Genomic DNA, 15,787 nt, shown 5'->3' on the forward strand with positions numbered 1-15,787 from the left:
GACCGACGACCTATTGAGGTTCGCGGGGATCCGCTGGATGCAGACAGCGCAGGACCGGTTTTTGTGGCGAGATTTGGGAGGGCCTATGTCCAGCAGTGCACGTCTGTGGGCTGATAAGAAAAATAATAATTCTGCCTCGTACAAGCATGTTCAATTATGCCATATTATATTCCGCCCTACCACCAGTATTGTACATATGAATTGAAGGGTTAGTTAAATAGGCGATGCAGTACTCAATACTACCACAGATAGGGTTTGGTATGTTTTTGCGGGTTCCCTTGTCTGTCTGATGAAATATCTGATTTTAATTAAATATGATTAATTTGAAGACGCCATGTTATGTCAAGTAAACGTGACTATTCTCCTGTATAAGCCTACTTTATACCTTAAGCCTGATATAAAATGAAAACATAGCACCCTGACAAACACCGCACTAGCCTTGATGGATAATAACGGGAAAAGTTCTGTTTACTCCTCAATATGGCCAGTTTGGCAATTTGGATCTAAGCCAATTGATTAGCATCGTTTTAGATCAGGGTGAAAATTAGCGAGCCCCACACTCTAAGTAATAAGGTTCAATTTGTTTAGTCGTTTAAAGGAATTGCGCTGAGTCATCTGATTAATTTGTAAACTGGTAACTCCCTCACACATCGTTACATTTCATCATTTCATTATTTTCCCTTATTTTTCCTGGTCGATGAACAAGTCGGCTCACGTTTGACCTGAAGTCCAGTAGTCCAAAACATCACAGATAGCATCCCGCAATATGAACGCAGTCACCCACATTGTGATGGAAAATCGATTTGTCAATTGTAATAGAGTAGTTGATTATATGTATTTGCCAATGTTCGTCCAACTCGATCATTCACTACATTTTCTCTGCTGGTTCGCTTTTGCATTGTCTATATCCTCACTTTCATGGAACATTTAAATTGTCACGAGAGTATAAGTAAGGTAAATTCACTAACAAGACATGTCGGTCGATGCGCGGTTTGGCGTTTTTGCGGGTTGTAAATTTTTATTCCATTTTAATTAATTATAAATGTTTGTTAATTATGAAATTAAAAAAAAGCCACTTAGGCTACGGCGGTTCTAATGACACTGCGCTCTCTTTATGAAATTATCGATTACTTTTTCACAGTTTTGGCTGGCCTCACCAGTGATGCGTTAAATCGCATGATCTTTATGCCCGATTGACATCAGATCTTCGTGAGATCGGTTGACCTGGAATTCGTTGTTGCACTAAATACATTTTTGAAAACGCCACGCTGCAAGTGACACCGTCCTTTTGAAATGTGAACCTAAATTCGTGTCCCGAATGTCGTTCAGATCCATGTAGTCCAGTTGAGGTCACAACAATTCCGTTATCTTGGTCCTGTGATTAATTACTGTCATTGTCACTTCAATACACACACAATAACACAAGTTCTTTACGAACTTATCACGGGACCAGTTAACGTGGCGTGCTTGATAGTAAATAGTAAATAAAGACAAATGAATTTGACCCATAATTAGACCAAGCTCTCAACGATTGGAAGATGTGTTCAGAATTCGTGGAAATACGACTGCATTTAAATGAGAGTCTGTCGGGGAGATAACTGGATTTTGAAACACGTTTGATCCGTTCATTGAAATGGGCATCTACATATAGACATTCCGGTGGCAGATTTTGCGAAGCACTGCCCTTGCTAGGGCCAGTGTTAGCAACACTCCGGTTTGAGCCCCGTGAGCTCACCTACACGTCAAGGAGAAGCTGAAATAGCCTCTCAAAGCTATCAGCATAGGTAGGTAGAAAAAAATTATTATCAAAAATTATTTTTAAATCTGGTTCCTCAAAGCGCCATAGCTTGCTTCTTGGACCTATCTACTCTATTTATTTTTACTGTCTCGTTCCAAGTTTCTTAATAACTTTTCCTCTTTGAAGGCCTTTAGTTAATTGCTTTCATTTCTCAGTGACGACGTCGAAGAGCTTCAGTTTCTATCTCGTTAAATTGCAAGTCTGTTTGTCTCTTGTAAGAGTAATGGCATCTTCTCGAATGATCCATCGTGAAATCGCTCACCGTAATGAAAGTGTACAGACCGTTTTGTATTTTCAAAAGTAGGTTTCGTCACTAGTATTCGACACTTGGCAGTGGTATTGTTTGGATTTTGGAAACAAAAACCTTTTCGATATTGCAGCTTTTTGAAGGACAAATTTAGACTTGTTTTACACTAAGGACTAATCAAGGAATTTTCATGTTCTTTCTCATACACAAATCGTTGGATGTATCTTGCAGACAAAATAATATCCTATGCCGATTAGATCGTTATCATTTGTGGTCATTATAATTCTCGTTTAATGGCGTCCTTATTGCTCTTCCTAAGATCGACTCTGGAATGTTATTACATTTGGCCTCCTTTGTTTTTCAATAAATCTAAAGACGAAAACCGATTACCAGAGCCCAGAGACTACCGCTCAAAGGCGTCCTTAAGATATGCTGTCGAAATTTAAATTTCCAAAAATCTGTTGAAAGCCTCCTACCGTTCTGTCTGATTGAAGCTACAATTAGGATGATGGTACTAATCACTGGCAAGAAATGTCCTAACACGAGAACACCATTCGTACAGTTTTTGATACTAATCTAATCAAATATGATATTCTCTGTTCATTGATCGCTACATTACATCACAAGCTGTAATGGAAAGAATAAAAACCAATCACATTAAGGCAGCAAGAATAAGCCAGACAAGAGTCGTTCGAAATTCTAACTGCATCCGAGCAAGAAAATATGTGCGTTACAATAGCTGTCGGTTTCAATCAGTTAATGCGTAATGGATTGCGTTGGTTTCACTAATAGCATTCATGTTAGACCACTCACAGAGCCACTGCGGTCATCCACAGTGCGTTTCCAGAGGTTTTTTTTGCCACGTACCATCCGGCTATGGAATGAGCTCTCCTCCACGGTGTTTCCCGAGCGCTATGACATGTCCTTCTTCAAACGAGGCTTGTGGAGAGTATTAAGCGGTAGGCATTGCTGAAATCCATGGGCGACGGTAACCATTCACCATCAGGTCGTCTGCCTACAAGGGCAATACAAAAAAAAATATTTCATTAATTAACACAAGTACCATAGGACATTTAAAATAGTTTTTCAATTTATAGTTAGAATTTATGAAAACCTTGCGGTGGCAAATTTCTTCCTTTTTATTAGTTAAAATACGAATTTATACATTTTTTTTATTTTTTATTCTAGATTGACTAAATTTTTTACAAATTTAAGATACAATATTAAGTCAACAAAAGTGTTAATATTAAGATAAAAATTTCATATGTACGTACAATCATCGTTTTTCGATCGTCCAACACACATTGTGAAGTTTAATATCGTATAGGCTGTGCTTACCATATACTATCCATATTTTAGGGTCCGAACTGAAAAATATTTTTTATCAGGGCATCTTTTTGACTTAAAATGGTTTTAAATAGTTGATATGGTATTATAATATTTTCGACAACTGTGCGCGATATGTATTGATTTAGATGCACTTATTTTAAAATTGTACTGTATTTTTAAGTGTTCTATATTTTACTTATGTTATACTACTAGTATCATAATATTTCTTGTCTATAAAATTGTTGTAAAAATAATCATTTAAAAAAATGTGAATTCGCATTGAATTACTCTAATTTAGTGTGAAAGCACCTGAAATAAAAAAATTTGGATGAGAATTCCTCATTTTCGATTTTCTCGAAAAGCTCATATGTTTTTCCATTAGAGAAGGCCGCATTTTCATTTGTTTACCCCATAGAAAAAAACGTACCAGCAACGTGAATAATTGAAGCCATAAAATTGACACAAAGCCGACCGACCCTACTTAAGTCGAATTCCGCATTGTGATTAATTAATGGGCATAATGTGAGGTCATCTGTGGAAAAATATACGGGTCCTGTGATAATGCGTGGAGCTTAGGATCTCACACGCTTGTAACGGGACTGAAGTTGAATGGATTCTATTTGTGGAATTTTCGCGAGGCATGTGCGGACCTAGAATTGAAGCTCACGGTTTATTCTTTTGTTGTTTTGATGTGCTTTAACCACACAAGTTCTTTCAGGAATTTCTTTATCTTGCTTTCATTGCGTTTAGAAACATTGACCGCAGTTAGCTCTGCAAAAGCTTGCAAGTTTCAAAAATAGACGTACCGTTCACGTTTTTCCTGGTGGCAGGACCTCTTGTGAGTCCGCGCGGGTAGGTACCACCACCCCACCTATTTCTGCCGTGAAGCAGTAATGCGTTTCGGTTTGAAGGATGGGGTAGCCGTTGTAACTATACTGAGACCTTAGAACTTATATCTCAAGGTGGGTGGTGCATTTACGTTGTAGATGTCTATGGGCTCCAGTAAACACTTAACACCAGATGCGCTATGAGCTCGTCTACCCAACTAAGCAATAAAAAAAAACGCGGTACAGAATTGAAAACCTCAGTCTTAGCCTCAATCTTATTCTGACGCAATTTAAATCCTATAGATGTTATATGTTTGTCGCTATTTCGATTCCCCGACGTTATCGAAGATGTTTCCCTTCATAAACCAACCTTTTACTGTCTACCTTCTTCGGCCTCAAGCTATGCTTTCTCCAGTGTTATGGGTACGTCAACACATGCGAGAAGAAAATAACAAGCACACTCGTATCAAATAGTTCTGATACTGTATATAGATACTGGAGATCAATAGATGGTGGGCAGAACACCTGCCAGATGGTCAGATCTAGTAAGAAAAGCACTTGGCGGTAGTCTGTATCATGCGGTCCATGCCACCCATGATCGAACACAGTGGAGGAACCTCACATGTGGTCGCGATCGTCAGTAGTGAGGGAACGATATAGAAGAAGTGACCGGTATCATGACCGGATCCGGTACAGTAGATAGTTAACCTAACCACCAGACCAACGAGGCGAATGAAATAAATTTGTTTTTCGCATGTCGCGTTTCCATTTTAGAAGTCGAAACGAGAAATTATACGAATCGCGCCTTTCCCTAATTGGTATCAACACTTAAAGGGGACGTAATGAGGTAATTTAATTTGTAAGAATTTTCTCCCGCAATCTCCGCCGTTTGTAATATTCAAGATTTACAATTACGTGGACTTATTGTTATTGTTGACTTATTGTTCGAGATGATACCAGCATCTCGTTTTTACCATCGCACCGCCCGCCACCGGAGTAGAGTTCATCCATACTACCTGGAGCCAATGCGGTCATCCACAGTGCGTTTCCAGAGATCTTTTTTGCCACGTACCATCCGGCTATGGAATGAGCTCCCCTCCACGGTGTTTCCCGAGCGCTACGACATGTCCTTCTTCAAACGAGGCTTGTGGAGAGTATTAAGCGGTAGGCAGCGGCTTGGCTCTGCCCCTGGCATTGCTGAAGTCCATGGGCGACGGTTACCACTCACCATCAGGTGGACCGTATGCCCGTCTGCCTACAAAGGCAATAAAAAAAAAACTTATAAATTGTTATTTGGAAATAGATTTCTTTTAATGATAGGAGCTGGAGGCAGTCGTCAATGTCTCACAAGATAGTGTTTTCTGGGAATAATTTTGCTTCGCGTTTTCCTGATTTGACCAGTTTTCCCTATGCTGAGAACCGAGACATACAGGGCGAGGTAGTGCATGATTTTTTTAAAGAGCTCCTAGCAGCTTTACACTCCTGGTGACTATGGGCTCTGATGAATATTTTTACGGATAGGATTTCTTTTATTTAATGGTTCTATATATAAACAATATTTGAAAATATAAAACAGATGCATTATTTTTGTTGGTAAAAAAAAAATTGTTATTTGATTACTGTTTTTAAAAAAAACACAGAAGGGAAAAGAACTCAAACAGTGGGTCACAATTAATTCCAAGAACTTTACCCGTAGAGTCCATTGTTCAGTTTAGGCCATAACGACTTCTTGGTGGGAGAGATGTAGTCCACACTACGATTAATGATTTTTGTACGTAATATAAATTACATTACATTATGAAAAAGTACAAAGTCAGCGAAAAGGAAGCTTTTATGGTACTTCACACAAAAGAAAAGCTTTGAATGAATGTAGAAGGGATCTTTTTTCATAATTTTGACGAGCCTGAGATTCAACGTGAATGGTGGCTTGAAAGTAGATATTTACGGGAACGAATATTTATTTATTTATTTAGCCACAGATTTGGCTACCAATTGTCGATAGCGTTCCTTGAGTATTTTTAGTATTCGCATTAACAAAATTTAGGGTTGGGCTGTTAGCGAAAAACAACCTCAACTCTGAAAATGATAATTCTGAAGGCGGATACTGACTTTAAAATACCATGTTTGTGATATAAAGGTTTTGAAGCAGAATAAACATTCCTATCGTATCAATTCGATTCGATTCGATTCTTGCAATACGTACCCCTAATTAAATAACGTATAAATTAATCTTATTACATTCTCGCGTGGCTTAGATGTTGCGTGTTGTTACCTTTCTTGGTTAATGTAATTTTTAAGTTATGTTATCAGTCTATAAGTACATATAATGTTAATTGAACATGTTCTGGGAATTAACATTCGTGGAAATATTTTATCTTAATTAAGTAGCACCCCTTTAATAATATATAACCAATTTTCTTGCTGTCCGTAGGTGCTTAAACGTAATTTATGTTTTATTTTTTTATTACATTCAATGTGAAGTATAGTACATTCCTTTCCGTCAGCTTATCGTTCTCAGCGGTCGCGAGTTTAGGGGTCGTCGGCACCACGACCGCTAGCCTTTCGGTTGTCATATCCTTATATCACTTATCACAATCCTTAAATCAAGAGACCCGCATCGTTTCATAGCTTAAAGTTTAAAAGGACTCTGACTTTTTAATCTAAAACATACTAAGTTCTTAATAGAAAAAAGCCAGATTGCAAATCAAATCAAATCAAATCAAAAAAGTTTTATTCAACATAAATGAAAGTACATACTTGTTGAACGTCAAAAGAACTACCGCCAATTCACAAGAACTAGCCTCCGTCCTGAGAAGAATTGGCAAGAAACTCAGCGGGCATGTTTTTTTTTTTTTTTTTTTTAAATATTATATTTTTATTTTTATTTTACATATATATTTTTTTTAAATATTCATATTACAATAAGTAATTATAACATAACAATTTTACAATATTGAAATTCCCGGAGCGAGCAACTCATTCCCACTTTGTGCAATCTTCTAGATAATCATTGACTTTATAGTAAGCTTTATTGCACAGATGTTCTTTAATAGTTTTCTTAAACCTATGTATATGTAGGTTCTGAACATCTTGTGGGATTTTGTTGTACAGGCGCACAGACAAACACCCGAATGAATTTCGTATCTTATGTAACCTACTCATCGGCACAACAAGCTTGTGTTTGTTCCTAGTATTTATATTATGTATGTCCGACATTTTAGGAAACTCCTCAATATGTTTACGAACATACATCAAATTTTCAAAGATGTACTGGGATGGCATAGTGAGAACTTTAATTTCTTTAAATTTTTCCCTCAGGGATTCCCTTGAGTGCATGTTATAAATAGCACGTATAGCTCTTTTCTGCAGAATAAATATCATTTCTACATCGGCCGCATTGCCCCATAGCAAAATGCCATAGGACATGACACTGTGGAAGTAACTAAAGTAAACTAAACGAGCCGTGTCCGCATTTGTTAACATTCTAATTTTTTTTACTGCGTATGCTGCAGAGCTAAGCTTACTCGCCAATTTATGAATATGAGGTCCCCACTGCAGTTTGGAGTCCACTGTTATACCAAGAAATACGGTTGACTCAACAAGCTCCAATGATTCCTCAGAAACAATTACATTACTATCTACTTGTCTCACATTTAAAGATGATTTAATACATTTTAAAGTAAATTTAATACATTTCGTTTTCTTACTATTCAATAATAGGTTATTGATACGGAACCAATGAACCACACACGAAATCGCATCATTCACTTCGTCATAGACTTGTAATTGTCGTTTAATTTTAAATAATAAAGATGTATCATCTGCGAATAATACGACCTCGTGTCGGGACTCAATAAAACTAGGCAAATCGTTTATATATATTAGAAATAAAAAAGGAAATTGCGTTTCATTTGAAAACAGTATTAATTTATTTTATTAACATTATGTTTCTCCGAAGTGATCTTTGAGCTTTTTGCCCCTGGTTTCTGGTAGACAGTAACAAGCTACTGCCGCGGCGAATGGTACAAGGCCGAACACAGTCGGTGGAATCCAAGGTCCAGTGGCGGTAAGACCAGCGATGAAAGGAGCCAGCATGGAACCGATTCTGGAGACCGTTGATGAAGCTCCCATCGCCATATTCCTGGCTACCGTCGGGAAGAGTTCTGTTGTGAACATGTAGCTGAAAGGAAAGGATTAAACAATCGATCTTAACTCATTGTAAATGTTATCAAAGGCATATTTAATAGTCCAGTATTCAGAACCACCGTATGGACGTCATATGGTTAGTGCTGGTTAGTTTGTGTGCCACGTCTCTATGTTCTTCTGACTACCTTTTCGCTGTTAACGTGTGGCCGATTATGATTAGTTTATTAGCCTCAAGACCTCCAGCTAAGTCGATCTCTATGGCCAGTAATAGAACAAGGAATGGGTCAAAGGTAGTCTGTCATGGAAAGCAAAAACATCTATTCAAAACAGATGGATATTAAATCGGTGTGTGTGGCAGGTATTTTTAAAATTAATGTGTAGTTAAGCCACGCAATTGGAAGCCTATAATGACCTTAGTAAGGTGGTGGCGTTCAAGTTAATTGTCTGTAGGAGTGAAAAAGAAATCATCTAAAATATGAGGCATTACGTTACTTTACTTAATTGTAGCCTGCGGATTGTCAACAATCATCCGATACGTCGCTATTGGGATCCTTACTGTCATACATTATTTCGCAATTTACTTACACGGTCGCAAATGCTCCAGACGCACTGCTGACGGCGGTAGATCCAATAAAGAGCTTGAAGTAATACCAGTCGTCAGGCACCGATAGTAAGGCATTGCTGATGCCGCACAAGATAAACAAGAATATCAGCGTGTGACGTCTACCAAAGCGCTTGCACAGATATCCACTGAGAAGAATACCCGGTATCTTGAGGAAAGAAAGCATTACGACCGATAAGAAAAAAGGAGAATAGTGTTATCTTGCATGTGGCTCAGTTTCAAGACATTAATATCTCAATCATGTGGCTGATTATTGATCGATTTGGTGGTGTTGTAGTTAACGCCTCTGACGAGTGAACCGAGGGTCGTAGGTTCAATTCTCATATCTGACAAACATTCGTGTGATTAAAAGTATAAAAAAATATGCTCTGGGCGCATTTGAGCGGATGCGTCTTGGTGTATGGACCACTGTCTTCCAACAGTCAGTACTGCACAGTATTGGATGTGGAACGTTGTCTTTGACGATTAGTACTGCCCCTATTGCGATGAGTGCACGGAACTTTGTCCTTGGCAGATAGTACCTACTGCCTTATGTGACCGTTATCATTCACGATTTTCATTTAATTAGTTCAGTCTCCATTTTTATAGTTCATTTAAATTACTGGGTTACGATCAGTGATTATTTAATAGTAATTTAAACTCCTATCTGCTATACCTCGGTTACATTCCTGATGTCTGAGCCTTAATCCGACATACATATATTTATACATAATAAGTACGTTTATCAATCTCTGGTTCCCATTAACTATCTACAATAAAAGACGTTGTTACTTTTATTAATGGCACGAGTGATGGTTCTGCTAAAGATATTTTTTCTGTTGGACATAAGCGTACCTGAATAGCTCCAGCCATTGCAATAGCAACGAAAACATTAGGGCTGGTCTGTCCTATGTACTGATTGCTGCCATAGAAGCTCAGCCCGAGGATAAACCACGTAAGGCAGCATCCGATATTCTTCCACCTTATCTCCTGCACTTTGATCAGGTCTAAGTAAGTTGCCTTGACGTTTTTGTGCTCGTCAACATTGGATTCAAATGCTATAATCTTTACTCTGTCCATCATGCCTTCTGTTGGAAGTCTATTCCTGTAATCAAAAGATATCTCAAAATAGGTGACGTTTTTTTAGATCTGAGATATAGTAATAAGTAATTTGAGGAAATACATATGTAATTAAGAAGTACACTTTTCATTAGGTTGGTCATTAAATGTTGTCGTTTTTAATCTTGTCAGTGAATAAAATAGGGTCTCGTTAGATACTATACTCGTATAATCTAAAGAGTAATAAATAAAACATGTTTGTCAAAGTAATTATGCTAGATGTTAATTTAAATAGAACATTTTTTCTTGTAGTGGACACGCACGGGTAGGTTTTCTCGCACGGGTAGGTTCTCTCTCACGGGTAGGTTCCACCACTTTGCCTATTTCTGTCGTGAAGCTGTAATGCGTTTGGGTTTGAAGAGTGGGGAAGCCGTGGTATTGTAAAAAAGACTTAGTACTCATGTCTCAAAACGGTTAGCGGCATTAACGTGGTTCGTGGTTAGGTTCATGGACTCTAGTGATTAGCAATATCCACTTAACACCATATAGGCCTTGTCCACCCAAATTAGCAACAAAAAGAGAATAAAAAAACCAATATGTGTTTCTTTTTGACCAACGCGATGTCTGAATGTGAGCGGTGAATTTCATTCTCCGATGTCTATTCTAGTGTATAGAACTATATAGATGGCCTTTTACATCATAATCGCAAAATAATAATACTCACCATTTCGCTATTTTCGTCATGATCAAACTCGCCTCCTCGAGCCTTCCAACGGAAATCAACCACTTCGGAGACTCTGGTACAATGAAGAATAAAACCAAAAATACCAAATTTGGTAGGGCGAGACCCAAACTATATCTAGTCCAAGACCTCAAGTAATATGAAAACATTGGCATTATCATTTCTCCCACCGACAGAGGCACGGAAACGATACAGTTCATTAGTTCCCTTTTCGATATGCCCGTGGTTTCAATCATTAGAATAAAAGAAGTCAGTAATGCGCCAGCAACAGCTGCGCCGTTGAAGAATCGGACCAAGGTGAATGTGATGTAATTTGGGCAAAACGGCGCTGTGAATCCAGCTATCAGTTGCGTGGTGCAGGCCGTCAGGAGAGCGGGACGACGGCCAAATCTGGAAAAAACAATCTTGAAACAGTAACCACTAACATTAATACTTTTTTTTTTAAAAATGCCACGTTTACTATGGCTTTTGGACAAAAAAAAACGTATACTTTTATAATCAAAAACTATTTAACGGATTTTACCACAGTTTTTACATTCAATGAGTTCCCGATATTTCGGTTAATTTCGAAGGTATACTTTTATAATCAAAAACTATTTAACGGATTTTACCACAGTTTTTACATTCAATGAGTTCCCGATATTTCGGTTAATTTCGAAGGTATACTTTTATAATCAAAAACTATTTAACGGATTTTACCACAGTTTTTACATTCAATGAGTTCCCGATATTTCGGTTAATTTCGAAGGCTTGTGGGTAGGATGTTAGGTAATGACAATTTTATTTCTTTATTGTTTAGATGGGTGGATGAGTTTTTTTTTTTAATGCTTAGATGTGTGGACGAGCTCACAGCCCACCTGATGTTAAGTGGTTACTGGAGCCCATAGACATCCACAACGTAAATGCGCCACCCACCCAATTATAATTTTGCGGGTTTGATTTTTTTTACACGATGTTATTCCTTCTCCATGGAAGTCAATCGTGAATCTCTGTAGCGTTGGTACCTTGCCTGCGGGATCCGAACACCGATGCATCGCTCGATACGAATGCACCGGACGTCTTATCTATTAGGCCACAACGACTTCAAATTTTGTCTACCTTCTATCTGGTCCGTTTTTTTTTATATTAGCTTGACTGTTACTGTTACACAGATAGTTTGTTAATTTTGAGTAGTCTTTTTCCAATATATGTTTTAAATTATCAATTAATTTCACACATGCATACAAAGTTTCTTTAGATGATACTGTCTAAATATGTACAGTGGTCCCAATTATTTTTTCTAGTAAAAAATAAAATTGTAGATATTGATTGAAGGACAAGGAAAGCTTTCTCAATTCTCACGATATATACGTAATTTTTCTAAGTAGTGGATCTGAAGTGTGCATCTGTCGCCGGTCATCGTCCACGCCGAACCCATCGCTTGCGACGAAGGGCTCGACGAGTGAATTAACCCACAGACACAGCCCACTGAGTTTCTCGCCGGATCTTCTCAGTGGGTCGCGTTTCCGATCCAGTGGTAGATTCTGCGAAGCACCGCTTTTGCTAGGGCCAGTGTTAGCTACCCGGCCCGGTTTCAGCCCCGTGAGTTCACCTACACGTTAAGGAGAAACTGATATAGCCTCTCAAGGCTATCAGCATAGGTAGTAAAAAAAAAGTGCATCTGTGTTAATATATGTATCAGAACTGATCACGACTTACCTATCAGCGAAAAATCCAAAAACTATACTGCCCAATAAAACACCGGACATGCAAGCTGTCTGATTGAAGTTTGTCAGCCAGGCTCGATCGCAAACTAGGTCCCATTCAGAAATGATTGTATTCACGAAATCCGTTTTGTATTCGTATTCAGTACAATCGCTGTAGCACTCCGATTCTTGGATGGTTTCGTTGTTATTACGTCTCTCCGCGCAAATAAATTCAGTTTTCGGTGCCAGAAATATGATTCCCAAATGATTCCAGACTGCCGTCATTCGGATCGGCGCAGATAGCGTCATAGTTAGCATCACGTGCCATCTCCCGAATTCACCTATCGCTTGAATCAGTTTATCTTCATCTTGTTTCGGTGTCTCTTCTATTTTTTCAGAAATAGTAACTGATTTTCGTTTCGTACCGTCCATGTCAGAACTTGAATTCGGAATCATTATTTAATCGTAATCCAAGATATTTTTTCATTTGTATAAGGTATATTTAATATCTAAAATCATCTAATTTGGCTGTCGCTATTGTTTCTGAAATATGGCGACGTCTGGTGAAGCGCACCACCAACCGAAGTGATGACCACGACCACTCTGCCAAGAGTGCATACGACTGAGAACAAGAAGAAGAATTGTTTCTGATAATTCTTCGTTAGTTAAATAGTTATCCTATATTCTCCAATGTTTCCATCATGGCTCTTAATACTTGTGTTAGGGATTTTTATATCTTAGCCATCAACCGACGATGTAAACTCCTTAGATCGGAATAAAAGTGTCGAGCAAATCGGAGCCCATATTTTAATGTTTTGCGATGACGGAGTGCTAATGTCGAACCGCTGGCTGCTGTATCAAAAATGATGACTCATCTAATTTTATGTGATGAGCTAAGTACGGTGTTTATGGAAACAATAGAATTGGTGTCTCGGGTGGATGAAGACCATATAAAACAATTTGTAGATTTTGAGTAAGTTTTTATTATATTATATAAATTATACGGTAAAGGATAAGACGCCCGGTGCACTCGTAGCTATTCGAATCCAATAGGCAGGTAACAATTTTCAGATAAAATACGTAAAAAATGTTCATAAATGACTTCTACGGTGACGGAACATCGTGTAATAAATATTACTAGAGGTCCCGCAGTAGTCGAAATTCGACTATAATTAATTGGAATTGTAAGTTTGTACACTATTATGATTGTATTTTATACTTCACAAATTTCACCAAGACTACACTATAAAAAATATTAACAAAGGCAAACAATATTTAATTTGACAACAGACGCCAAGAACAAAAGTTTGACAATAAATAGTATGCATGTGTGTGTGCGTCAAATATATGGTATGTAGTGTGTGTAATGTTTTCTTTATTGATTTAATGTATCTTTAATGCATTATTTTAAAAAAACATTAGCATTGTGCACTTCTTCTCTATATTCTCTATAAGCGTGGAAAATTTCATACTCCTCCGTCCGCGTAATTTTCGTAAAAAGGGATACAAAGTTTTTGCTTCACGTATTAATATATATAGATTGTTAACGGTATATATAACGGTAGGCAGCGGCTTGGCTCTGCTTCTGGCATCGCTGAAATCCACGGGCGACGGTAACCACTTACCATCTGGTGGGCCGTATGCTAGTCTGCCTACAAGTGCAATAAAAAAAAAACAGACTTTTATTCGTCGAGAAAAATGAAATATAATCATTTTTACATATGTCACTCTTCCACTGATGTATTCAATTGTGGGATGACAATAAAGAAACCATGTTGTTAACGTAATTGCCTCTTTTGCCGTAGATTTTGCGGGATCGTAATAAATTATTGAAGCGTGCTTTGTGTTTGTCGGTTCCATAGAGTAGTCATTCCGAGAGAGATTCTGGTATGTCCGCTCTAAAACTAAGTTATGCTCGCCGATGTTCTTGCTAGGCTTGGAAACCTCCTATCACTAGTAGTCTTAGTAGACTATTATATATACTATATCCCTAACAGCATTCTGAAGGCATTAACAGACCGTTATGACCGTCGGTACTTGACCCATTGTACCATGGTTCACTTGCGGACTAAATAATAATAATGGTTGGTTCGAAGTAAGTATCAGTTGAGTGGAATATTTGAAATATATTCAACTGATAATTATTATTAATAAATGTATCTTTTTTATTTGATTGGTTTTATTAATTTTAAGTATGTTTCAATGATATTATGTACACATATGGACTTGTTGTTGTCTGAAATAAAATCATTCATTCATTCATTCATTCATTCATTCATTACTGCCGCGAAACAGTAATGCGGTCCAATTTGAAGGCCGGGACAGTCGTTATACCTACCATTCAAATACCTCTAGGCTTCATATGGGTTGTGGTACTGGTCATAACACCATACATGGGCTCCGATAAAAACTTAACAACAAGTGAGTCTTAAGCTTGTTAACCGGTCTATTCAATAAAAAAGTGATGCCAACACTGTATTCTGATTGATTGTATACCAGTTATTAATGATAGCATTAGATATGGTGAAAGGAACTAATATACAGCAGTCGCTGTTACTTAATGACTTGATCGCAGTGTGGGAAGGTAGAGGAGTAAAATGCTATTACTCAAAATGAATCGCAAAGTTTTCTAATTGTTTATTTATTTTATTAGTGAGCTCGCATTTACTTTCACTGGTGGTAGGACCTCTTGGGAGTCCACACGGGTAGGTACCACCACCCCGCCTATTTCCGCCGTGAAGCAGTAATGCGTTTCGGTTCGAAAGGCGGGGTAGCCGTTGTAACTATACTGAGATCTTAGAACTTATATCTCGAGGTGGTTGGCGCATTTACGTTGTAGATGTCTATGGGTTCCAGTAACCACTTAACATCAGGTGGGCTGTGAGGTCGTCCATCCATCTAGGCAATAAAAAAAAAAATATCTTATCTATTCTACCTTACTTCGTCTCCACCGTTTTACCAATCTTACTACAATACCACATTGCCAAGCTCCGCACCCGTTACAAGTATTTTGAATTTTAAGAATATGTAGAGAAATGAAAATCGTCTATTTCCAAAGATTGGGACCTCGTGATTTAAATGGGAATTAAATATGTTTGAGCGGGAGGAGATCCTTTAAAGTCGAAATGGTAGTAAACCACTACCTCTATAATTTACTAAACTCAGCGAAGTTATTTGTGTTTGTGTTAAAATGTCATCAACTAGAGAGAGAGAGTATTTTGAATGTTGTTATTCAATTAAATGCAATTAAAAATGAATATTACAAACAAGGATTGAAATACTATAACTTTTTTATGATTCTTTACTTAAAACTAGTTGACCCGGCAGAGTTCGTAGTGCCTCAATCGATAAAT

At 37.8% G+C, this 15,787-nt stretch overlaps 2 protein-coding genes across 11 annotated transcripts in view; one reads left to right on the plus strand and one right to left on the minus strand.

The window, feature by feature from the left end:
* LOC101736843 (synapse-associated protein of 47 kDa) overlaps window positions 1-15,787 on the plus strand; it is a 73,501-nt gene that overhangs the window by 40,933 nt on the left and 16,781 nt on the right. The window lies entirely within an intron of this gene.
* LOC110385114 (organic cation transporter protein) lies at window positions 8,102-15,729 on the minus strand. The gene is made up of 5 exons (XM_038012142.2): window positions 12,448-15,729; window positions 10,732-11,139; window positions 9,804-10,053; window positions 8,933-9,117; window positions 8,102-8,381 (listed from the first exon to the last, which is right to left on the minus strand). Exons 1-5 carry the CDS (start codon window positions 12,888-12,890, stop codon window positions 8,144-8,146), a joined length of 1,524 nt encoding a protein of 507 aa, XP_037868070.1. The 5' UTR covers window positions 12,891-15,729; the 3' UTR covers window positions 8,102-8,143.

The sequence above is a fragment of the Bombyx mori genome, chromosome 7, assembly GCF_030269925.1.
Source record: "Bombyx mori chromosome 7, ASM3026992v2".
Classification (NCBI taxonomy): Eukaryota; Metazoa; Arthropoda; class Insecta; order Lepidoptera; family Bombycidae; genus Bombyx; species Bombyx mori.